Below are 24421 nucleotides of genomic sequence, written 5' to 3' on the forward strand. Positions count from 1 at the left end.
AGAGAAACCCTCTAATACGCCCACACATGGGCTCACAAATGCTCAAACGTGTAGGTCCATACAACTGTTCAAACACGTGCGAATAAACAGAAAATAAATCATGCTTGCATGGGTTCTTAAAATGGGACCCCTTTCCCTCTTTATATTTCACTTAAGATTTTTCTCAAAAATCCTACTGAGTAAGATATATCCACCGATGCCCTTATGACCTTGTGCGTGTGACCCTCTAGGCCCATGTATTATTATAGTTAATAACTTAAATGGCCGAATAAGATTTATTGACCAACCTTATTAATAAACTATATCAATATATAGAATAATTAAATAAGGATTGATTTAACCCAATCGATAGGTTAAGTTTCCACTCCGTGGGGTACCAACCTACACCTCGTGCTCTAGAACATACCGAGTAGTCTCAAACTCTCTCATGGAACCTTTACCGTCATCGGTTACCATATATGTATAATCCATCATCCGCGCGAGACTCTCGAACTACTTAGGGTAAGGTTTATTGTCAAACCCTAATCCGTCATTCGATTAGTACTGATGCGTAACTAATAAAATCAAATAAGGGTATTCATTTGCAGCATGCATTCTTCATCCTAACTACCCTGAAATTCAGTTCAACACTACCAAAAAACTATTATTTTACATAATAATGAGAACATGTCTTCCACTTTTTCCATTACTTAAAAAGCTAATTTTTCTACGTAATTGAGGTTTCCATCAATGTTGTGACATGTATTTTACCAAGTTACATATTTTTGGATTATATTTAAGAGGATTTCAGGGATATTTCTAAACCCCACTAGACTCAATGAGTCAAGTGGAATACAAATCTAACAATTTCCCTAGTATATTGACTTTTCAGGTCAAAAGTTGACTTTTTGTGGTCATAAAATTACAAAATTTTATGAGGAAGTCAAGATATAAGTCTTGAGGCTTGGGATAAATTTACAGATCAAAAGAAGCTATGAATAAAAAGATGCATGCTAATCAGCGGAGTTGACTCAACCGATAGGCTTGTTGTGAAGGAGCATGAAGAAAACCTTCTATAAGATCCTTGGAGGATTTCAGGATGATCAAGACACCTAAGGAGGACTCTATCTGGCAGTTATTTTTTGGAGGAGAGCCCAGGGTCAAGATCCAGTCCATGATTAATGAGGTGGAACCCATCCGTCCATTCCAGCTCAAATCCAAGGGCTAGGAATGCTTTGTAACGAACTCTAACCAACTTGTTCTTTTCCCTACAAATTCGACCTGGAGAGAAAGAATCTAATTGGTTGGGGTCTGATCATCTGGATTGAGGTCTCAAGAACCCAATCCTGGACGTTCATTCATGATTCAACCACCAACAATGGCTGAAAAAAAACACATGTACCCCTATAAAAGAGCCCCTCACCCTCCTTGAGGGCAGCCAAGAATTGAGTATTGTTATGTTCCATTTTCTTCCTTTGTTGAGTTGTTGTTGGGTCCACCTTACTCCTGAAGGTGGAAGTAGTCTTCTAGGAGCATCCTGGATCTTGAAGCCAGTTGGTAGGGAGCTGAAGAGATCACCTTGGGCCCCTTGGGTATGACAAAAAAGGTTCATTTCTTCTTCTCGTTCTACCTCCTCTTAGACTTTTCCTAATCATCTTGGCTATCCCTTGGCAGATAGCCAACAACCTAAGCTTTCCAACGCCTACTCACACGTGTCAAAACAATATCTGGAACTCCATATATCATTGTTTTGGTCCACCGCACGTGAGAGCACCTCCGGCGCAACCAGCGCCGGAGCACCGAAGCCCAACGCACAAGTGGCAGCCCATGATTGTGCTCTCTCTCTCTCTCTCTCTCTCTCTCTCTCTCTCTCTCTCTCTCTCTCTCTCTCTCTCTCTCTCTCTCTCTCTCTCTCTCTCTCTCTCTCTCTCTCTCTCTCTCTCTCTCTCTCAACCAACTGTCGTTCATATCCCGAGTCAAGCATGTCCGCGTTCATATCGCCATGTTTTAATTATCTGTTTTCAGTTGTTTGATTTCATGTTCGTGTTCGTCATGACGAGTCACCGTACTCGTCATGAAGCCTTTGTATCTTCGTGTTCTTCATCTGTCATTTTATTTCGAGTCACCTCATTATTTCCCCATGTATTTTCATTTTCAGTGTTGTAAAGGGGTCCCATATTGGGCCCCTAGGTGTACTGTGTATTGGGTCCATCATGGTCCTATATAAGGCCATGATGGACCAAGTTCTAGTCAGATCTGGAAGTTGTGTGTTACATTTATTTTTCATCCAGGTCTCATTGTGAGAAGAGAAGGGAGAAGAAGAGGAAGGAGAAGAAGAGAAGAAAGAGAAGATGAGAAAGAAAGGAACCAAGGAGAAGAGAAGAGAAACGGAAAGGAAGGGAAGCAAGGCCAAGAAGTAGAGGGAAAAACACCATGTGACGGGTGTCTTTCCGATCGCCGATCCCCCGTGCGCTGTTTGACTTCCCATCTCTCTGCCCTTGGATAATCGACTGCGGTCGCCAGTCGAGGCCCTTACTCCCCCAACAAGGAGTTGTGGTGCTCCAACTCCGCCATAATGACGAGTCCTTCTGGGATCTGACCGTCGTCGCTTTCGGAAGGACTTGTCGCCACCCTCTTTGGGGTTCAGAATTGCACCAGCGAGTGATGTCGCCCTTGTGCCGCGTCACACGACCAATCGGTGCCTCGTTGACCCGCGCGACTATGCAACATGGGTTGCCGGGCAGTACGCTACGTGGACTTGAAACGGCCCGCGAACTGAATCCACGGTGGTTTGCTGTGTGCCCACGTCACGGGTGTTACTCGGCGGATCGCTGAACCACGTCGGTGACAGTTGACCGCCTACTATCCGATACCAGACCGCCGAGGGTTCCCAAGCACCTCGCAGATGCCCGAAGCTTGACCCCCGGTCGGACACGCGTGTTGACCCCTCTATTAAATCGATCGGTCACATGGTACGGTGAGGCTTGGCTTGTGTCCGGGTTATCTACCGGTCCCTGTGCCGGCAGGATCGGTAATTCTTGTCGGATGATAACTTGTCTGGCTAGTTCATTAGAACTTGTTGGATACGATGACCCGCAATTAGAAACACTCCTCGACCCGGACCACCGAGTCGGAACCGTTGTCGAGCCGAGCTCTGCCAATGAATCCTCCGCCGATCACGGGCCCATTTAAACTGCCCAGTCCTTCTCCTCACTGATGGTCGCCTGCCTCCACACCGTCGTCAGTTGAGCGGTTGCCGGTCGTTTGCTTATCACACCAATGTCGACACCTCCGCCATCGACTCTCACTCGCGACTCATGGCTCCCTTCCCCTCCAAATTGCTCCTGCGCCCTGTCCACACTGCGGGCAACCGCACCGGCCACATTCGACGCAGAATATATTGACGAGCTTTCATTGACGAGGTATGCCGCTCTCCTGCTTGTCAATTACATTACGTCTTTCAGTATATTGTTGATTGTACTCCACTGGGGTTAGATTAGGTGAGAGAAAATTATCAAGAAACTATGTGTTGAGCGTCTTTCTAGGTACAGGCCGAGCCCGTTCGTTACGTGCGAGCTCTACAAAATTACTCCGTTCGGCGCCATAGTCGCCATCGTCGCTCTGACAAGGGTCAGAAGGTCAGCGTCACCGTCACCGGACGCCCGCTTTGGAGCTTGGAGTTCAACGAATCACCACGAGTCGGGGCCTGCACGTACACTCCCCTAGGTTACATCGCATCCATAGTTATATTCAATTAGTCATTTTACCCGTCGGACGATGTCTTTGTAAACGTCTGACATCAAAGTGCGAACAGAGAGAGAAAGACATAAAAATGAGCTGCACTAATATAGCAAAGATTAAACCTCAAAATAAATAAATATATATATCTCAAAATTATATTCAAAATACTATCTCATTAAATTGACAAAATATGAAATTAAAATTTCCAACGCAAATACATTTACAAAAAAAATCTCAAAGATCAAATAAGTGACACTTCTTCAATATTCCTGATTTCTTGAAGCTTTTATAAAAAATTGAGACGATGATGTGAATCTCAGAAGGAATATAGGCATGATATTCCTGATTTCATGATAATCTCTCTTTCTGGGGAAAATAGAGAGCTCTACATATGTTCTTTATCTTTACAAAAGAAACAGATAATCAAAAGGTTCAATGAAGAAGAGGGTAGACATACCTATTCTCATTAGTCCCTTATAGGGCCACTTGAATTTTTAAGTAGCAGAAAAGAACACATTTTAGTATAATTAATTGCATAATTTAGAATGATACTACATTCATTTATATTTGACATTCATTTATATTTTACATATTTATTTATTATATTTTACAGATTTCTATTTTTATGTATTGATTGTGTCTACTATTTCGTGTACATATTTCTGTTTTTATATATGATATATCTCCCATCTCACGTACATTCTTCTATTTTATATATTTCCTATATCTCCCATTTCACGTACATTCTTCTATTTTATATCTTTGTGATATCTCCCATTTCACTTACATTCTTCTATTTTATATATTTCGTATATCTCCCATTTCACGTACATTCTTCTATTTATATCTTTGTGATATCTCCCATTTCGCGTACATTCTTCTGTTTATATTTTTGTGATATCTCCCATTTCACGTACATTCTTCTATTTTATATCTTTGTGATATCTCCCATTTCACTTACATTCTTCTATTTATATCTTTGTGATATCTCCCATTTCACGTTCATTCTTTTATTTATATCTTTGTGATATCTCCCATTTCGCGTACATTCTTCTGTTTATATTTTTGTGATATCTCCCATTTCACGTACATTCTTCTGTTTATATCTTTGTGATATCTCCCATTTCACGTTCATTCTTTTATTTATATCTTTGTGATATCTCCCATTTCACGTACATTCTTCTGTTTATATCTTTGTGATATCTCCCATTTCACGTACATTCTTCTGTTTATATCTTTGTGATATCTCCCATTTCACGTACATGTTAAATTTGTGTAAATTAATACTCTGAAACAAGTTGACACTCAGGTTGAGATGGCCGAGTTGGTCTAAGGCGCCAGATTAAGGTTCTGGTCCGAAAGGGCGTGGGTTCAAATCCCACTCTCAACATCTAACTAGTTTTTCCTTTTTATTATATATCCAAATTTCCACTACTCAAAAATAATATAATAATAGTTTATTAAAACATAAATGCTTCTTAGTTTTTTTGTTTTCAAATGCAATTTCGACTAGTCACTTTTTAAAAAGATAACTACTGAAAAAAAAAATATATACAATAATTAAATTTAGAATCAAGTCAATATGATAACATATGTTGAAACAGGATTTCCATCAATTTCGACAAATACATGTGGCCATACCTAGGGGGTGTCACGCTATTATCTCCTTAATTGCTATATCACTGAGTGGGCTTAAGCTTGGAGGACCTGAACACAGGCTTAGGATTTATTCATGAAAATACTAAGGAACAAATCCTAAGTTCACAAAAAATATTTAAATTCCTTTTTCAGTCATATCCCAGTTTCCAAAAGTCAAATTTTAAAATGACGGATGTTTATACGACATAACTATTTCTTGAGCTCTCTTCTTTACTTGGTAGGCCCTTCCAAGGGAAGCACGCGACAGTCATACCGTTAAACACCCTGTGCAGACCCAATACCCACATCATTCCATTGCCCCTGCATCTTCAAACTCATGTTGTATCTCCTCCAGCTGGGCTCTCACTTCATGCTGATCTGCCACCTCCATATCTTCTTTGTTGCCTTCACAGTCCTGATTGTAGCTCCTAGTGAAACATATCACCTCCTCTAAAGTGAACCCTAGCTTGAGAGCTCCTGAAGGGACCTGGACCTTTATATTTTGCTTTTCAGCTTCATCATCATCAACACTCCAAAACACATATCAGTGTCCATCTGTCATATCTGAACCAACCACTACGATGAGGAACGTCTCCAGTACTTCATTCACTACTCCCCTCATTTAATTTCATCATTTTCTTTTAAATGTAGTCGTAGTCATAAGTGTCATCTGCATAAAGAAAACTAAATATGAGAGAAACTTCCCCTTTGGTCTCTGGTGTATTGATTGATGGAACTACTGGTTAAACATTTATTCTACAATTATTTTTACATGCTGGACTTTTTTTGCCGAAACATCTTCGTGTTACGCACCACTTTATTTGGGTGCTATAACTATGAATTATGCATTTCATAGCAACCAAACAAAAGAAATGTTAAGACTGCCATTAAACAGTGGGCCTTTTCCCCCTTAATTGTATCTTGCTAGCAGATTTTAGAATCACATTTATTTTATTATTCATATCAAGATGCTAACATTGTATTAGTGCAAATGATCTCAAGTCTGAGTTTGATCAATCTTAATATAAACATGCAGCTTTTAACCTTGCACCAAGATATTTAAAAAACTGACGTCGCACTTAGATTTATTTCTAGGACTTTGAGTAGTAAAAATGAAAGTTTTGAGACAACGTTTGGCTTTCATATCAAAGGAGAGAAATTGTGAAAATCCACCCATTGATCAAAGAGGGATCATTGCAAATGTTAAAGGATTGGGTTTGATCTGATCTAGTGCAGGTTTTGGTATAGGTTAAAGGGCTGGTGGGCAAGGCATTGTGCATGGTCAGATTTTAGCAAGCATGTTTTCTTCTGCAAATCAACCTAGTGAGAAGCTCAATAAAATGCACAAGATCTAAATCTTAATTTTTGTTTCAAATAAGATCAAGAAAAATCCATCAAAAATAGGCTCTAACTGCATACTATATAAAATGCCTTCAGACAGAAAAAATGCACTAACTCATGAATGAAAACTTCAAAAACACTACATAATATCCATTCACAAATGAAAATATGTATGCACAAACGCAAAAATAAATATCTAATGATAATTTATAACATTCGGAGTGATACCAGATATTATTGAGTGATAACTTCACAATTGATATGAAATTTTCACATATTCAAGAAGGAAGAGCTAGGATATATAGAAAAAGTTCACTCTATCCTTAAGTGGGTCCGGAAGCTTCCGCTCCTGTAGTATCTCCAATTGCCGGTGGGATGCAAAGCCTTCTGCCCAGCAAGCTTCCGGCGGGGATGAACCATCTGATCTATCGCCGATTCTCATACAATCCGCTTCAGCTTACAAAGAACTCGTCGCCGCCCACTTGTGAATGGCGTATCAATTTGGAATGGACTCGACGATTGCAGAGTTTCCCATTAATGGCGATGACAAGCCGCCCGATTCCGACGGAGCTTTCTGCCGGGTTGTGTTTTCTGGACCGTCGATGCCAGCGGATGGCCGATGACGCCTCTGATGAGCGCCCTGGGCGCCGTCGCAATTTCCGGAGCAAGGTATGATATTTTTGTTTTTTTATTTTCAATGATTTGATTGTCGAACGAGGGAAAAACCAAGAAATGCGATTCTCCGCCGTAGTTTCACATGACGAGTTATTCTTTATTTTTGCTGGGAAAAAAATTGCATTACGTTCCTGAATGTTGTTTTTCCTTTAGAGATTATTCCTTTTGGGCCTGCGTATTCGTGGAAGATGTCGTTCTGAACGCTGGGATTCCGTTTTCTTCGCCGAAATTATGTTTTGTATACCTCGGAGAGCGTTAGATAGGTTAATTTTTTTTCTTTTTCAGTAACTTTTCCTCAATTTTATTTGAGAACAAGAATTTCATCGGATGACACGTTAAAATCACAATCGAGGGTGAATATCAATCCCAGGATTAAAAATTGGATGAATCTCGAAAACCCAAATTCGCAGCCATCATCTTTTTCGCATTTTTAGGGTTATAAATTGGCCTGATACCCGCTGCAAAGTCTCATCGATGATCTATCATTGCAGGCACTTCAAGGTAACCAGTCAATTTCCAACTCTTTGTCTATGACTTTCAACTCGTTCTCTTCAGGAGAAGTCAAGACTCTCTGCTAAGATTTCAAACGCTAGAACTGGTCACTTTGCAGAAGGCAAAGTCCGCCCCAATTATTTTCTTCACAAACAAAAGCCCCTCATCATTTCCATAACTCCGACTTTCCTTAACTTCAGAGATCTGCAATGAAGCGGAGACTTCTTCTGGCTTCGAGATCTCTGCAGATGAATTGACCTCAATTGTCGAAGACCAAGATACAAGGAAGCTGAAAGAGCTCGGAGGAGTAGAAGGAATAGCCGCCAAGTTATCCTCCTCCACAACCAGTGGAATTGCCGACTCAGACACTCAGTTAAGGTCAAGGCAAGAGGTCTTCGGAGTCAACAAATTCACAGAGCCCGAGTCAAAGAGCTTCTTGGCGTTCTTGCTGGAGGCTCTCCAGGACACAACGTTGACCGTGCTCGGCGTCTGCGCGCTCGTGTCGCTCGCGGTCGGCGTGGGCACCGAAGGTTGGCCACGAGGGGCTAACGACGGGCTCGGCATCGCGGCCAGCATTCTACTAGTGGTCACCGTCACCGCCACCAGCAATTACCGGCAGGCCCTGCAATTCAGAGACTTGGACGAGGAGAAGAAGAAGATATCAGTGCAGGTGACCAGAAACGGGTCCAGGCAGAAGATGGGCATATACGAGCTTCTTCCCGGAGACGTCGTGCATTTGGGGATCGGCGATCAAGTCCCAGCAGACGGTCTGTTCATCTCAGGCTTCTCTCTTCTGGTCAACGCAGCGAGCTTGACCGGGGAGAGCGAGCCGATCCCGGTCAACGGGGATAATCCCTTTCTGCTGTCTGGAACCAAGGTGCAAGACGGCTTCGGGAGGATGCTGGTGACGTCGGTGGGGATGAGGACTCAGTGGGGGAAGCTTGCTGCAGCGCTCGGCGAGGCCGGCGACGACGAGACGCCGCTGCAGGTCAAGCTTAACGGGGTCGCCGACGTGATCGGCAGGATTGGCTTGTTCTTTGCTGCGTTGACTTTTTTGGTGCTCATCAGCCAGAAGCTACAGCAAGGGCCGTTCATGAGCTGGACGGGGGACGACGCGCTGGAGGTGCTCAATTACTTCGCCATCGCCGTGACCATCGTCGTCGTCGCCGTGCCGGAGGGGCTGCCGCTGGCGGTCACCCTCAGCCTGGCCTTCGCCATGAAGAAGATGATGAACGACAGAGCTTTGGTCCGCCGACTCTCTGCATGCGAGACAATGGGATCGGCGACTTGCATTTGCAGCGATAAGACCGGGACGTTGACCACCAACAGAATGACCGTGGTCAAAGTCTTCGTCTGCGGGGGAGTCAAACAAGTGGGCAGTCCAGAGGAGGCCAGGAGAGCTCGTTCTGAGATTCCGAAGCCCACCATGGAAGCTCTCCTGCAGGCTATCTTCAGCAACACTTCAGGGGAGGTGGTGTTGAACAAGGAAGGAGGCGGGTTTGAGATATTGGGGTCTCCGACGGAGGCCTCTCTGCTGAGCTTCGCCATGTCTCTCGGCGGGGAGTTGCTGTCGGAGAAGCTGGTCAAGGTGGAGCCTTTCAACTCGACGAAGAAGACGATGGGAGTGGTGATAGAGCTGCCCGGCGGGGGGTTCCGGGCGCACCGCAAAGGCGCGGCCGAGATGGTGCTCGCGTCCTGCGACCGAGTCGTCGACCCGGCCGGCGACTCGGTCCCGTTGGATGACGGGACGAGACGGCGACTGGAGCGGGCGATCGAGAGCTTCTCCGACGACGCGCTGCGCACGCTCTGCATGGCCTACAGGGAAGTGGACGGTGGCTTCTGCGTTGAAGACCGGATTCCTGAAGAAGGGTACACTTGTATCGGCATCGTGGGAATCAAAGATCCGGTCCGGCCCGGTGTGAAGAACTCCGTCGCGGTCTGCCGATCGGCCGGGATCACCGTGAGGATGATCACGGGAGATAACGTCAACACGGCGAGGGCCATCGCCGAGGAATGCGGAATCCTGACCGAAGACGGGGTAGTCATCGAAGGCCCAGATTTCCGTCGGAAAACCGAAGAAGAGCTTCTCGAGCTAGTCCCCAAGCTTCAGGTAATCCTCCCACCATTTTCCTCCTCAACCCACCGCCGTTGATTTGAACTCGTTGCAGGTGCTGGCGAGATCCTCGCCGTTGGATAAGTTAACTCTGGTCCGGCACCTGAGATCTGCCTGTAAGCAAGTCGTCGCTGTTACCGGCGACGGGACGAACGACGCGCCGGCTCTCCGGGAAGCGGACATCGGCTTGGCGATGGGGGTTTGCGGGACGGAGGTGGCCAAGGAGAGCTCCGACGTGATCATCATGGACGATAACTTCTCCACCATCGTCAACGTCGTCAAGTGGGGCCGCTCCGTCTACGTGAACATCCAGAAGTTCGTGCAGTTCCAGCTAACCGTCAACGTCGTCGCCCTTATCGTCAACTTCTCGTCCGCCTGTCTCACCGGTGAGAAGAACAGAGAGAACCCTCGTAGAAAATTGCTATTGGAGAGAGCTAACGGGGAGGTTTTTTGATGAAGGGGAGGCGCCGTTGACGGCGGTTCAGCTCTTGTGGGTTAACATGATAATGGACACGCTGGGGGCGCTGGCGCTGGCGACGGAGCCGCCGAGAGACGAGCTTCTTAAAAGAGCGCCGGTGGGGAGGAACGGAAGCTTCATCAGCAACGCGATGTGGAGGAACATCGCCGGCCAGTCGCTGTACCAGTTTATCGTTATCTGGTTCCTGCAGGCGGAGGGGAAGGAGCTTTTCCAGCTCTCCGGCCCCCACGCTGATCTCACCTTGAACACGCTCATCTTCAACACCTTCATCTTTTGCCAGGTTCGATTCATCCCCTCCGTCCGATTCGATTGATTGTTTGTTTTGTTTTGATTGATTGATTGATTTGGTTTCCTGGGTCGCAGATTTTCAACGAGGTCAGTTCCAGAGACATGGAGAAGATCGACGTGCTCGCGGGGCTGCTGGATAATTCGGTGTTCGTGGGGGTCTTATCCTGCACCGTGGTTTTCCAGATCGTGATCGTCCAGTTTCTCGGGGATTTCGCTAGCACAACGCCGCTAGATTTGCAGCAGTGGATTGCCTGCGTGTTGATCGGGTTTTTGGGTATGCCCGTCGCTGCCGCCGTCAAGTTCATTCCGCCGGATTTCGTGGAGGCGGCGCTTCATCGGCGGCGGAGATGATATGAACAAAGCCCGGGAACTGTCTAATCACTGTCAGAATAACATTCGGTAGACAAATGTATAATATCACAATCATTCAACTTTATACTTCAGTTTCAACATTGCTACCAAAGATGAAAGAACGCCGAGCCGGAGAGACCCTTCACAAGAAAACCAATCAAAACAAGAAGAATAATCACCAGTCAAGAAAGAGAGAGAGAGAGAGGCGCTCTTCTTCGTCGCCTAATGAAAGTTGCTATTATTAGTTGGACAAGTGTCAGCGTAGAGGCTAAGGCTGATTCTTCTCTTCTTGTTGCGGGCTGCGCTGCCAATGACGTTGCTTGAGAAGGGAAGCGGCTGATTCTGCCGCGACTTGCAAGAATCTTGAGTCATCGTCGTCATCAGGTTGTAGCAATCAAGGGCACGGTCCTATGGCCAAGGAAAAAGAAGGCTCTTAATCGACGAAGAAGATAAAACAACGAAGGCGCCTCAAAATCAAAGACTCGATTGTCTTACAGTTTGAAACGATCTAAATGGACAGACGCCAAGCCTGCTCTCCAGAAGACTTCTCGTCAATGGCTGTCCGGCGGCGGCAAAGACGGCGGCCAGCGCCAAGGCAGACGGAGGATGATCCACTAGATTCATCTCTAAGACGGAGATTGATAGAAAAAATTGAAGGAAATGGGCATGATTAGAAAACCCATTAAAGAAAAAACCAGCCAAATCTGTTCTCTGACCTTCAATAGCGGATACGATGAGCTCCTCGGCTTCTAACAACAGACCCTTGTCGCCGAATCTAAGACCAAACTTAGACGCGAAGTAATCAAGAAACAAGAAAGGCGTTATCGAACCCATCCTCCACTCCAATGTATTCAAGACGAGGAGTTCCATCCTCTGGATTGCTCCGCCGTCAAACTCCCACTCCTCTCCTGAATATTCCGTCAACGCTGGCACTCTACACTCTTCCATCTTCGCCGCCAGCGATAAGCACGCCAGCGATGCCAGGCGGATCGCCCAAGACTGCCTTGCCTGCACATATTCAAGAGTTCAGATCAAAGAAGATCGATACAAAACGATAAACGCCAACTCACATACATCGATGGTGCGCTTCGAGAAGAACCGATCGAGATAGAGAGCGGCGAGGTACGCCGTCTGAACGCTGAAACCGAAGAACTCCCCCGTCTGATTCAAAAGCCGCGAGCTTTCTGAGATTACAAAGACGAAAGAAGCTATCTCTGAAGAGAGATGTAGAACCCACCTTGATAATCCACTGTACTGCGTCGGTCCGCTCGTACGTCGTCCAGTCCTTGGTGAAAACTTCACCTTCTCCTCTCTCGAAGGCGCTCTCCTTTGAAAAGAGCATAACGATGTACTCTTCTTCTTCTTCTTCTCGTACTTCACAGTGTGCCCTTCCCTTACTTTCTTCCTCTTCTCCGTATTCCATGCCTTCTCATCAGCCAAGGCTAATCACGTAGATATAGAGAAGAGGAGAAAAACGGAGTCTTTGGCCCTGCCCGCCCTCGTGCGAGAGGCAGAAGGATCTCTGAGCGGATCTCCCGCCGTTGGATCTTTCATCACGACGTCGATGATGATCGTGGAGAACCCCATACGACGCCAGTTGCCTCCAGGAGCCCGACAGAGCTGTGTTTCGTCCGTTTTCAGTTTTCAGGCTTCAGCCCACCACCGCGTCACTGTCAGGAACCTTGTTTTAATTTCCTTAATCAGCGATTAACTGCCGTTTAATCATAGATCTGGGCACGAACAGCCAAGTGAGATCAACCCTTTCCCCCATCCGGCCTCGTGGGTCCTCTCCATCTGCGTTCTCTGAATGAAGTCTTCGTCGTCCTACGTTCAACACTTCTCTCTCTCTCTCTCTCTCTCTCTCTCTCTCTCTCTAGATACGTCTGTCTATCTATATCTCCTCTCTCTCTATCTCTCTAGATACGTCTGTCTATCTATCTCTCCTCCCTCTGTCGCTGCGGCAAGAAGAGAGTACAGTGCGCACAGGCTGTCGAAATAGGAGAAGAAAGCGTGAACGATGGAGTTCAGTAGCGGAGACAACGCAGTGGAATAACGAGTTCCTCGTGGTATGTGGACAACGGAGATTGTCGTCTTCTTCAGTACAATTTTTTCTCAAAAATGAGTTCCATGTTCATGACACAGCTCTCTTGGGGCCAGAGCAACGAAGAACCCCTCCTTGGTGTATATCATTCGATCAAAGGGAGCCTGCGATAACTGTTCTCGGCGCTAGATAGCAGAGATTGCAAGTGGTCGAGATTCCACGATGGTTTGGGACGAACGGAACGGGATTTTTGTTCAATCATGCTTCAAAGATGATCGGAACTGGTAATGGGTTCCGTTTGGCCGTAAGCTCCTCCGGGCGTCGGCGACGTCTACGCCGAGACAACAGAATTTGCCCAGACACTTGTCATGATCTGGGCTGAGTAGCGTCCCCCGTGAAGAAGACGGCCAAAAGAATTAGGGAATTTAGCACCCTGCACGCTAGAACTTTAAAAAATTGGCAGATCCATGACAAACTTTGAATTTGCCATCCTACAGTCCAGATATTTTTAAACTGCCAGATCTAGGACGCCTACCCTTACATGGACACCGCCTGCCTGCCAGGTGCAATCCGGAGAGTCCACGTAAGACGGGATTCCACCTGGAAGCCAGGCGGTGTCCACGTCAGATACCCGATTTCTTACGGGGATCGAAGGGAGAAGGGAAAGGGGAAGGGGAAAGGGGAAGGGGAAGGGGAAAGGCCTCCGGCGGGGAAGATTTCTGAGGCTCGCCGGAGGTCTTCCCGGAGACGTCCCACACCAGGCCTCCGGCGACCTGGGAGGGCCTCCGGCACCAGGCCTCCGGGGGGCCGTAGGAGGCCTTCACGATTCCTCCGGCAGATCTTTCTCCGGAGAAGAGAGAGTGTCGGGCAGTTCATGCTAATGCACAAAAAAAAGTCATCTTTTATCAATACAACGAGCTCTTTACATCCTTTGGTAGGTTCCTCGTCAACCAGTGAAAAAAAAGAAAACGAGGTAATAGACTGCAACGAGCAACTATCCGCTCTAATCTCCGCCGCTTCCACTCTTCAAAGATCAAGGGCAAGGCGAGAGAGGGTCCTTGCCCATTGCCAACTCCCGACTACACCTACAGAATCTAAGTAAAAGACACCGACTGCTTCCCTATTCACAACGAGGCTCAGCCAACGACGGGTTTCATGCGCCGGCCTTCTCCGGAGAAAGATCTGCCGGAGGAATCGTGAAGGCCTCCTACGGCCCCCCGGAGGCCTGGTGCCGGAGGCCCTCCCAGGTCGCCGGAGGCCTTTCCGGAGGCCTGGTGTGGGACGTCTCCGGGAAGGCCTCCGGCGAGCCTCAGAAATCTTCCCCACCGGAGGCCTTTCCCCTTCCCCTTTCCCCTTCCCCTTTCCCTTCTCCCTTCTCCCTTCTCCCTTCGATCCCCGTAAGAAATCGGGTATCTGACGTGGACACCGCCTGGCTTCCAGGTGGAATCCCATCTTATGTGGACTCTCCAGATTCCACCTGGCAGGCAGGCGGTGTCCATGTAAGGGTAGGCGTCCTAGATCTGGCAGTTTAAAAATATCTGGACTGTAGGATGTCAAATTCAGAGTTTGGCATGTATCTGCCAAACTTTGAAAGTTCTAGCCTGCAGGGTGCTAAATTCCCAAAGAATTAAACCCTCTTGCTGCAGTGTTTTTCCTCTCCCCAACGCCGTCCAAGAGAGCGCAGTCTCAGTAGCAGACGCAGTAAATGGCACATAACTGTACTATATTATAAACCTTGTTTTTCTCTATAATTCAAATTTTTCTTATACCAAACAAGCTTATTAAAAGTTTGAAAATTAATTAAAGCAATCAAGCGGTTGACTAGTCTACAGGTTCTGTCCGTGAGTCTAGTTTAGAAGTTCAAATCAGCTATTTAGTGTATTTTTTGGCAGTGAATTGAGTTTTTTTCCAGATGCATGTGTTCAAACTTATGTTTCGGTCTCAGTGTTGGTTTTTGGCAAGGACCTATACCTATATCTAACTTCGGTACAGTCTCCGTTGGATCAAAGATCAGTTTAGGTTTGGTGAAACCTATAAGTTTTGACTAGGCTTCGCCCAACCGATATCTGTCCGTTATCCGATATCGGACAACCGATATCCGATATCCGGGAAAAAATGGGACGGTGCCGGATATCGGGCGATATCCGTCCATAAGGGGTTAGACGGATATTGGTATCGGATATTGAAGGTGGAGGGACGAGGCGGATATTGGATGTCGGATACCGGTTTTCGATATCCAGATATTTTTTCCAGTCCACCGCGATCCCATATGGGAAAATTCTAATTTCTTCGGGAGTTTATATTTGACGCAGCAGTCTTACATTTGAATCTCATTGACGCCGCCCTCAGATGCTACGTTATGAAAAATTAAGTATGTCATTTTCACATATTACTGTCATATGTTGAATTTCATATGTGAAAAATGCAACATTTATGTGGGCCTTAACTAATGTTAGACCGAAATTAATGTAATGGAATCTTAAGAATCTAAAACTTCATAATAATGAGGGTAAAATTGCATATTGTGGAATTGTTTTTTTAGACTTACAATTAACGTTTTAACGAAATTAATATATTGCAAGTCTAAGAAAATAAAATTGCATAACAAAATTAATTAATTTAATAAATAATAGAAATAGGTACTAAGACGAATATTAATTCTGCCGGTTTAATAATAAGGGGACACCGGGACAGTGTAAGATATTAATGGAATGTGTTTTTTTAGACTTACAATTAAGGTTAGAATGAAAGTAATACCACGTATTTTTAAGAAACAAAACTGCATAATGTAATTAATATTTTTAATAGATAAGTAAGATGAGTAATAAATCTGACGGTTTAATAATAAGGGGAGAGTGTAAGATACTAGTGGAATGGTTATTTTAGACCGACAACCAATGTTTTAACCAAATTAATGCACTGTATTTTTAAGAAAATAAAATTACATAATATATTTAACACCTTTAATATATAAGTGAAACAGTTAGTAAGAGGAATAATAAAACTGACGATTTAATAATAAGGGTAGAGTGTAAGATACTAGTGGAATGGTTATTTTAGACTGACAACCAATGTTTTAACGAAATTAATGCACTGTATTTTTAAGAAAATAAAATTACATAATATATTTAACACCTTTAATATATAAGTGAAACAGTTAGTAAGAGGAATAATAAAACTGACGATTTAATAATAAGGGTAGAGTGTAAGATACTAGTGGAATGGTTATTTTAGACTAACAACCAATGTTTTAACGAAATTAATGCACCATATTTTTAAGAAAATAAAATTACATAATATATTTAACACCTTTAATAGATAAGTGAAACCGTTAGTAGGAGGAATAATAAAACTGACGATTTGATAACAAGGGTAGAGTGTAAGATACTAGTGGAATTTGTGATCTGAATCTTTATAGTAATGTAAGCTATGAATAGAATTAAAAATATAAGAGAGGATGAAACACATACCATGGCAAATGCATAGGAGAATAAAGGTGCATGATATGATTTATATTTGTTATAGATATTAGAAATAGTTAGTAATAGGAGTAATAAATGTGGCTGTTTAATAATAACGAGAGAATGTAAGATATTAGTAGAAGGGTTATATTACTGGGGTTTATATTATTGGAACAAACAACAGTGTTTTGCTGATTGCTTGGATTATGTTTTTTTGTTGAGACATGCTGTGTTTTCTTTCCTGTATCTTGCAAGTTGATGGTTCCTGCGTTCTATATTTCCTTCATAATTTTTTGTCCATAACTCAAAATAGCTGACTTAATAGTTGTCGATCCGTCAGACATGCCAAGATTCACTAGATCCATATGGGCCATTGGGAGTACACAATAATATTTTTTAAGATCATATTGGAGTATAAATTAAATGAGTGGAACAAAATGTCATTTGGGGGAAATAAGGATTGAAATTCATAAAAAACCATAGCTCTCAAATTTAAAACAAGCTCCTAACAAAGTGACAGATCTAGATGCAGGTGCATCTACATGGGATTTGGATAACTAAATATGAACTGATACCATATGCACTTTTATGGAAAAAGGGACAAAAGAAGTGGTCCTTAGAAAGCTTTAGCATAGCTCACTAAATTATGTGGTTAATGAAATTTGTGAATCAGATGTTCATTTTTGGAGAAGAATCCAAGTAAAGAATCCATTCCTATTTTATGCTATTTGGATAATAACATAAAGCTGGATCCAAGTGTAGGCATAGGAAAAATTGATTTGATGCCTTTATATTTCTTTGTCTTGACTACATCCTTCTGCAATATCGACAGATTAAGGGTGAACCCAAAGTGGAAATGACTTGATCGATTGTAGTTTTATAACATGCAATGATATAAAACCATTTTCTATGCAATGGAAGATGTGTTTGATTATGCATTGATCCCTAAAACAAAATATGGCACATGTATCTTGCGTGGAACTTTTCCCACCCTTGACTTGCTCCATTGGAGTTCCTTCTAAAGCTGTTCATATAACTGGCCTCTATAAGTATCCACGTGATCAAGTTGTTCTTGGATCTACATTTCTTATTCTTGAAATCTTCTTGAGGTTATTTTCGGTATTCTCACCATGAAGACTCTCTTTTTGAATGGGTGGAGAAACCTTCGAAAGAAAGAATGTGCCGGGGGGGGGGGGTTACCCAGTGCTGGTTGGCGTAAGGGCCTAAAATGGGTGTCATCCCCTCTTTATATTTTACTCAAGATTTTTCACCAAAACCCATTAAGTAAAACATATCCACCAATGCACCTATGATCTTATGCGTGTGACCCTCTAGGCCCATATATCATTATAGTTAATAATTTTAGTTGTCCAATAATAATTATTAGACAACCTTATTAAGTAACTATATCAACATATGTCTTAATTAACTGATGATCGATTTAACTCAATGAGTATGTTAATTTTCCTTCCCATGGGGTGCCAAGCTTTTCATTATGCTCTATAAGATACTAAGTAGTGTGCAAAGTCTCTCATGTAACCTTTTTTTGGGTTTTAGTACCTTAGTTAAATAATGGAAAACATGTTTTTACAAATCGTTATTTAGTTAACATATCATATGCAGCCTTTGGGGAAGTTATTCCACTCTTGACTTGCTCACTCTGATATCATTCTGAAACTGTTCACATGCTTGGCCTCTAGAAGTATCTACGCAATCACGTTGCTCTTGGATCTCCAATTATTCTTCTCCATCTCCTATTCAAAATCTTGAAGATACTCTCACCATGAAGACTCTCTCTTCGGTTGAGTGGAGGAGGCATCGGAGTGAAGAAAGGGGGAGATCCCAGATCTGGCTGGCCTCCCCCTATTGGAGAAAACTATTGGAGTAGAAAGAACTAGATAATAATTAAGAGATAGATCAAGAGGCGGAGTAATAAATAAGAGTTGCGCAGACAAGACACTAAATAGGAGTTGACGAGGGGGAGGGGATGAGTTGCGCAGAAAGGAGATTTATTCTCAAATAACTTATCTCAAATCCAATAAGTTTAGAAATTAAAGAATAAAACAATATATTTTTATTTGTCTATATTATCTTACATGACCGATGACAGATGATGACGCAGTTCCGTGACGGGCACATGACGTGTGACAAAACCGTCATAGAATTTCTCAAAACCCACGGGCATAAGAACAGTTTCGTGTATCAGAGTTCGTCATCCGTCCCGTCCGTGACATGCCTAGCCCTATGACGTCACTATAAGTCCGGACAAATACGCGTTTCCGGATAAGGATCGCTCAGTCAAAGTCAGCGGCTGCTAACATCCACGTAAATGACCACGGGCGGTGTGATCACCGCATTCGGCGGAGCACGGGACCGCGAGGAGAATATGCGAATTTAAAATAGCGAAATTCCCAATGGCCTGTATTTTCTGACACCTCTTCTAGGGTTTTTGTGGCTAACAAACTCCGTCCACGAAGGAGGGCTTGGCTTGTCGTCCCAGAAACTCTGCTCCTCTCCCTCGCATCTCTGAATCCGTTTGCGATTCACATGGATCTATCCTTTCCTGGTCGATTTAAGATTAGATGTTCTGTTGGCGATTTGGATTCTCATCGGTCTTCTGCTAATCTTCCTTCTTCTAGTCATTTTTTCTCTGCTTCTTTCCGTATTGGCCGCGCCTGGTCTTGATTGCAGCTCTTCAACGCTTTCGCCATGGGAAAGAGTAAGCGATTCCTCGTCATTTTGATCGATTTTTAGTTTGATGCATGCTAAATTGGCTTTGCGTTTGGGTTTCTGAGTTGGTGTCATCTGGTTTGGCTTCTCTCTGGTCGTTAGTTTAAAGGCATTGGTTCTCTCGTTTTGTTATGATGTTATGCCTTGTTGATTATTCCTCTTTGAGTTGAACCGTTTTTTAATTATTACACAATTCAGTGATATTATAGCTTCTTGAAATCTACCGTTCAATCATTCCACTCTGAGTTTGTATCCTCTTGTTTGACCTCTTTCTAATCCTTATTTTTCAAGACATTGGTGTCGCTCATTTCGGAATGATGTCACTCCTTTTTGTAATCTACAATTCATTAATTCCTACTAAAGTTGAAACGTTTTATGACTTTTCTGAGATGAAATGCCGTTATATGTTTACGAAATCTGAAGTTCAATGTTCCACTCTGAGTTGGTTTCCTCCTTTTTGATTTGCGTCAGATCGTTTTCTCTCCAGACATTGGTGTCTCTCGTTTTCGGATTGACGCTGTGCCTCGATGAATATCCCTTCTTGAGTTTAACCGTTTTTAACTATTCTGCAATTCAATTATATCATAGCTTCTTGAAATCTACAGTTCAATTAGTCCATTCTGAGTTGGTTTCCTCTTTTTGGATCTCTGTCAGATCGTAATTTTTCAAGACATTAGTGTCTCCCGTTTCGGAATGATGTTATGCCTTGTTGAAACCTACAAGCCTATTACCTCTCATTGAATTTTTGATTTTTCGTAATTCAATGACTCTTTAACTTCTCATAATCTGCAACTCAGTTATTCCTCTCTGAGTTGGTTTCCTCTCGTTTGTCGTCTTTCTGATCGTAAATTTTCAATATATCGGTGTTTCTAGTTTCCAAATGGCGATTTACCTTTTAAAAATCTAAAACAAGGCATAACATCGTTATTCTTCCTTTTTGATTTGAACCAATTTTTGCGGTTGGGACGCTTATGCAGGTCGTGGCAAACGTCGTGATGCCAGCCTTTTTGATAGTGACGACGATGATAGCATGAGTTCTACGTCCACTGGGATCTCGGAGATGACGCTCACCCAAGATACGGAGCGCGTGACTTCGAAGGAAAATGAGTTGAACATGTACCTTGATGCCCTCTATGAGAAGAGGTACTCGACTTCTCTTTTTGAAGTCATAAGATCATTACCTTTCTTATTTTAGAACGCTGACATATCTCCGAGAGGGGAAGAATGATCATTGGTGACATTTCATATATCATCTCGTTGATAACCACTGTATTCTACTTATAATTTATTTCAAATAGTTGGTGCAACCTATCCATGAATCGTTGTTATGTTCTTGAAATCCTCTGCGGGTTTCAGTGCTTACCTCAAGGGTCAGAGAAATACGTTTCTGATGTAGAAAGTAGAGAAGATTGAAGGCATCAAATAGTAATGGTTTGCGAATGCTATCTACGAGTGAAAATGTTATACTGGTGCCCGCCAATGTCGTGAAAAAGGTTGATCTAGTAGTCTAAAGATCTAATATTACTCTTACCTGAAGAAGTCGATGTTTTAACTTAATTCGTTTGTAAGGCTTTTGCTAATGAAACACTATTTTCTGCTACTTAATGTATTAATTTGAGTCGTTAATTTCAACATGCTACATCTTTTGTATTTTCTTTGCTTAGTTGCTCGGCATATTGGATGCATTAATTTGAGTCGTTAATTTCAATATGCTACATCCTTTGTATTTTCTTTACTTAGTTGCTCGGCATATTGGATGCATTTTCGACTTTCAGTTTTCGACAATGCCTCTTTCTTTTTTATTGAGATGGGGCTGAACACTTCTCCATTATGTCAAAAATGTAGGGGCCAAACTAGAGAAAAGGCATTGTTGGGGTTTGTCGATGCCTTTGAAAGCCATATGCTTCTTGAATTTGTGGAAAACAAGTAAGTATTGATACACTTTGTACCAAACATCAATGCTTTAATTATGTTTTGGTTCCTTATCATTGATGCGCGCTTTCTTATAGTTTTTCTTTACTTTTGGGCCACATTAAACTGCTCTTAGTAATACCTATAAAGACTGCATTCCAAGTCGTGTTTATTTACTTGATCCCCATAAATAGGTCTCAGAATCTGTCGTAGGTTTTTAGTCAACACAAAAGGGTATAAACGTATACAAAGTTTTATTTTTTTGCTATAACTTTCAAAGATCTCAAGGATTACTGGTTTTTAAATAGTTCGTTTGCTTGACGCTCAAATGGATATTAGTGCTTATTCTGTTAACAATTCTATGTACACGTGTAGGTCTATTACTTTGTTTCACCAGTTCCTCTCCTCTATAAAGCGAGGATCATCGAAAGAGGCTTCATTAGCTGCTCGTGCTATTGGTTAGTCGTCACCTCGCATGACGCATCCCCCATTTTCTTTCACTGCCGAACCTTAAATGTTATAACTGGTTGCATTTTTCTCTTAGGTCTGTTGACTATAACCACTGGCTGCGGTAGCGTCGCTCATGAAATAATGGAAGAATGTATCCCAAATTTTTATCAAGCCATCATGTCGGCGTCTGACTCCGCAAAAAAATCAGCGGCAAGTGTTTTTATTTGAAGTCGATACCATTAATTCATTATCTGCTAACATTTGCTCTTATTTAATTTTCTTTATCCAGGTTTTAGATTGCCTGGCTGTTGTCTGTTTTGTTGGCGGAGAAGAAGTCGAGGAAAAAGAAAAAGCAATGAAAATCATATGGGAACTGATCCACCCAAAGTCTGGTTCCAATGTGAGTACTTTTAACTCCAATGAAAATTATCTTTTTAGAGATTTTTCTTTACCACTTCTCCAGTTTTTTTATCCGATCTTTTATTCTCTTCGATTTTCTAGGTTACGCTTCCCAAGCCGACCCCTGCTGTTCTGGCTTCAGCTATCACTGCCTGGTCTTTCATTCTATCCACGTTGAATCCCCGACACATCAGTTCACAAACATGGCGGGAGTAAGCAAAGAGAATTTGTCTTTCAAATGCGAATAGAAAAATGTTCTGACGAGTGACTCGTTTTTCTTGTACTTCTACAGTTCAATATCATTTCTCTCTACGCTATTAGACAAGGACGACCGTTCAGTCCGTATTGCTTCCGGGGAAGCAATTGCGCTTATGTTTGAGCTGGGAAGGCTTGATAAGTTTTCTGAAGAAGATAATAGACACAGCGAGAATCCTGAAGGCGCTAAGCCTGCCAGCGGCGGTTTTAGCTACGTGGAAACGCTCAAAGGCAAGATATTGAGCCAGGCCAGAGCGCTGTCTATGGAAGCCGGCGGCAAGGGGTCGGCCAAGGGTGATCTGAACAACCAGCGCAGTACCTTTCAAAATATCCTGGCTTTTATAGAGGTTTCTTTCTTTCTTTTTTCCCCTATTTCCCTTTTGCATTGAGCAGGGTTCGCTGTCCTTGAGATTAATGACAAATCATTGTCTTCGTTCGCCATCGTCATCTGGTACAGACGATGATGAATGACAATGACAACAACATCCTTTATTTATTTTATGTTCTAAAAGTTTTCCTTCTAAATGTGATTCTCTCTAGGTTGCCGATTTCAGATGTCGTCACCATTCTATCTTTGTCCTCTTTCTTTCAAAAAAAAAAAACTCATTGTCCTCATCATTAGTCTGCCGCAGGATGAGGATGATGAAATTCTCCTCATTGCCGTCATTCGTACATCGCTAGGATGACGATGGCCGAATCATTATCCATTCCCTAGCCGCGGGCAATGATGGCGAATTCGTCATCATCCTCCAACCCTTAGTATCAAATGTCTATGTTCCTCATGTCTTTTAGTCCAAGTGAGATCGCCGAGTAAAATACGCGTTTTGGGTGTGCAGACAGGCTGCTGTCCTGAGCATTCCGTGAAGCTCTTGAATAACAGCAATCAGCTGGTGGTGTCTACCTGGACGCAGACAACGCAGGTCATTTTTTCAAATTTCCTTCACTGTCTACCGTTAATTCATTGAATGACCGGCTAATCAAACTGTTATTATGGTGCAGTTGAACTTTTTGAAGCGTTTCCTTGGCCGTGGGTTCCTCAAGCACATGCAGGTACTCCTATCGCTAAATTACTTAGACCTGCTGCGAAGAAACGCGAAAAGTCTGACGTATGACATTTCAATAATATGTAGGAAAATGAACTGCTCCAAGAGGTCTTTGACTACACCCCAAAGAAGAAAGATAACTTGACAGTGATGGAAAAGGTCAGGGAGAATTACCATCAGTTTGGTCATTTTCTTTAATCGGAGGCTGCCCCGTATTTTAATCTGTTATTAACAAATGGTGAATTTTTTCCCCAACAACAGAGATTATTCCTGTCACCAAACTCCGTGGTGAGCAAGGAGAGGACCCAATACCTCAACAAGCGGCGATCGTGCACGAAGGTGCGGTTATATCGTATAGGAGACGGTTAAGTCGATTCATCGGGGAGTTGAACGTTGTGGTTTGCTTGTTTTTGTAGGATTGGAAGCAGGGTCATTTCAAGGTGGGAGCCGAAGACGATATTTGAAGCAAAGAGAGGTACCCTTTCTCTTTGTTGCTCGTTCATGTGGATGGTCTATTTGTTTGAATTTTTTATCTGGGCCAACCAGTTTGATAGATGCAATCCAGAGCTTACTGTTGTAAGTTGTGACTATGTTAATCATATTTCATGACCTAGCCCAACCTTCCAAACGTGGTTAGGATAAGATCTATCAATTATAATGTAATTTTCTTCAAAATTAATCTTCAACTTGAAACTCCGAAAAGTGTCTCTACGATTCAGAGAATGAAGATGCGCCTTTTGGGGAGTAATTTAAGAAAATATCTAATTAGAATTTCGAGATGACGCCATGTTATAATACTTGTGTGTCGTGCTGGATGCCTGTTCTCTTGATATACTAACATGTTTCTTTATGTAACATAATTTCATCCGGTGGATGCTGTACAACGTTTGAATTAAAAGTCACCTTTTGAATTAATCGAAGCCAAAGGATTGATTAAAAAGTGTAGAAATGGAAGGACAAATTACGGGTACGGAATTCGGTGTCAAATGGCGTTGCACCCATTCAATTATGGCAAAATAAAGCGTACGCTTTCAT

The 24421-nt window shown here is 43.0% G+C and overlaps 3 protein-coding genes, 1 long non-coding RNA gene and 1 other non-coding gene across 5 annotated transcripts; 4 read left to right on the top strand and 1 right to left on the bottom strand.

Moving 5' to 3' along the window:
* The first annotated feature begins 5029 nt into the window (after positions 1-5029).
* On the top strand, positions 5030-5110 carry TRNAL-AAG (transfer RNA leucine (anticodon AAG)). Its single transcript has one exon. It is a non-coding gene; the product is annotated as a tRNA-Leu (tRNA).
* Positions 5111-7004: 1894 nt separating this feature from the next.
* On the top strand, positions 7005-8206 carry LOC144702252 (uncharacterized). Its single transcript, XR_013581214.1, has 3 exons — positions 7005-7368; positions 7866-7987; positions 8067-8206. It is a non-coding gene; the product is annotated as an uncharacterized LOC144702252 (long non-coding RNA).
* Positions 8207-8418: 212 nt separating this feature from the next.
* On the top strand, positions 8419-11208 carry ACA1 (autoinhibited Ca2+-ATPase 1). Its single transcript, XM_078574214.1, has 4 exons — positions 8419-9976; positions 10035-10365; positions 10439-10737; positions 10821-11208. The coding sequence occupies exons 1-4, from the start codon at positions 8564-8566 to the stop codon at positions 11094-11096; spliced, it is 2319 nt and encodes a 772-aa protein (XP_078430340.1). The 5' UTR covers positions 8419-8563; the 3' UTR covers positions 11097-11208.
* On the bottom strand, positions 11156-12645 carry LOC144702251 (cyclin-D5-1-like). The gene is made up of 5 exons (XM_078574221.1): positions 12334-12645; positions 12171-12257; positions 11813-12104; positions 11592-11722; positions 11156-11504 (listed from the first exon to the last, which is right to left on the bottom strand). Exons 1-5 carry the CDS (start codon positions 12517-12519, stop codon positions 11319-11321), a joined length of 882 nt encoding a protein of 293 aa, XP_078430347.1. The 5' UTR covers positions 12520-12645; the 3' UTR covers positions 11156-11318.
* Positions 12646-19011: 6366 nt separating this feature from the next.
* SAT32 (interferon-related developmental regulator family protein / IFRD protein family) lies at positions 19012-23999 on the top strand. Its single transcript, XM_078574224.1, has 13 exons — positions 19012-19317; positions 20306-20471; positions 21174-21254; positions 21615-21697; positions 21784-21899; positions 21979-22089; positions 22191-22300; positions 22381-22690; positions 23180-23263; positions 23343-23393; positions 23474-23545; positions 23648-23725; positions 23803-23999. The coding sequence occupies exons 1-13, from the start codon at positions 19308-19310 to the stop codon at positions 23848-23850; spliced, it is 1320 nt and encodes a 439-aa protein (XP_078430350.1). The 5' UTR covers positions 19012-19307; the 3' UTR covers positions 23851-23999.
* The last annotated feature ends 422 nt before the right edge of the window (positions 24000-24421 follow it).

The sequence above is a fragment of the Wolffia australiana genome, chromosome 4 (genome assembly GCF_029677425.1).
Source record: "Wolffia australiana isolate 7733 chromosome 4, ASM2967742v1".
Classification (NCBI taxonomy): domain Eukaryota; kingdom Viridiplantae; phylum Streptophyta; class Magnoliopsida; order Alismatales; family Araceae; genus Wolffia; species Wolffia australiana.

What these genes read in the sequence shown, in the direction of transcription:
- ACA1 (XM_078574214.1), top strand. Translation starts at nt 8,564, where the DNA reads ATGGGCATATACGAGCTTCTTCCCGGAGACGTCGTGCATTTGGGGATC. An exon ending in AGCTAGTCCCCAAGCTTCAG is followed by an intron (nt 9,977 to 10,034) that starts GTAATCCTCCCA and finishes AACTCGTTGCAG; the next exon opens with GTGCTGGCGAGATCCTCGCC. An exon ending in CTCGTCCGCCTGTCTCACCG is followed by an intron (nt 10,366 to 10,438) that starts GTGAGAAGAACA and finishes TTTTTGATGAAG; the next exon opens with GGGAGGCGCCGTTGACGGCG.
- LOC144702251 (XM_078574221.1), bottom strand. Translation starts at nt 12,519, where the DNA reads ATGGAATACGGAGAAGAGGAAGAAAGTAAGGGAAGGGCACACTGTGAA. An exon ending in CAGTACAGTGGATTATCAAG is followed by an intron (nt 12,258 to 12,333) that starts GTGGGTTCTACA and finishes CTTTTGAATCAG; the next exon opens with ACGGGGGAGTTCTTCGGTTT. An exon ending in CATTTAGATCGTTTCAAACT is followed by an intron (nt 11,505 to 11,591) that starts GTAAGACAATCG and finishes CCTTGGCCATAG; the next exon opens with GACCGTGCCCTTGATTGCTA.
- SAT32 (XM_078574224.1), top strand. An exon ending in CTTGAATTTGTGGAAAACAA is followed by an intron (nt 21,255 to 21,614) that starts GTAAGTATTGAT and finishes GTACACGTGTAG; the next exon opens with GTCTATTACTTTGTTTCACC. An exon ending in AGTTCACAAACATGGCGGGA is followed by an intron (nt 22,301 to 22,380) that starts GTAAGCAAAGAG and finishes GTACTTCTACAG; the next exon opens with TTCAATATCATTTCTCTCTA.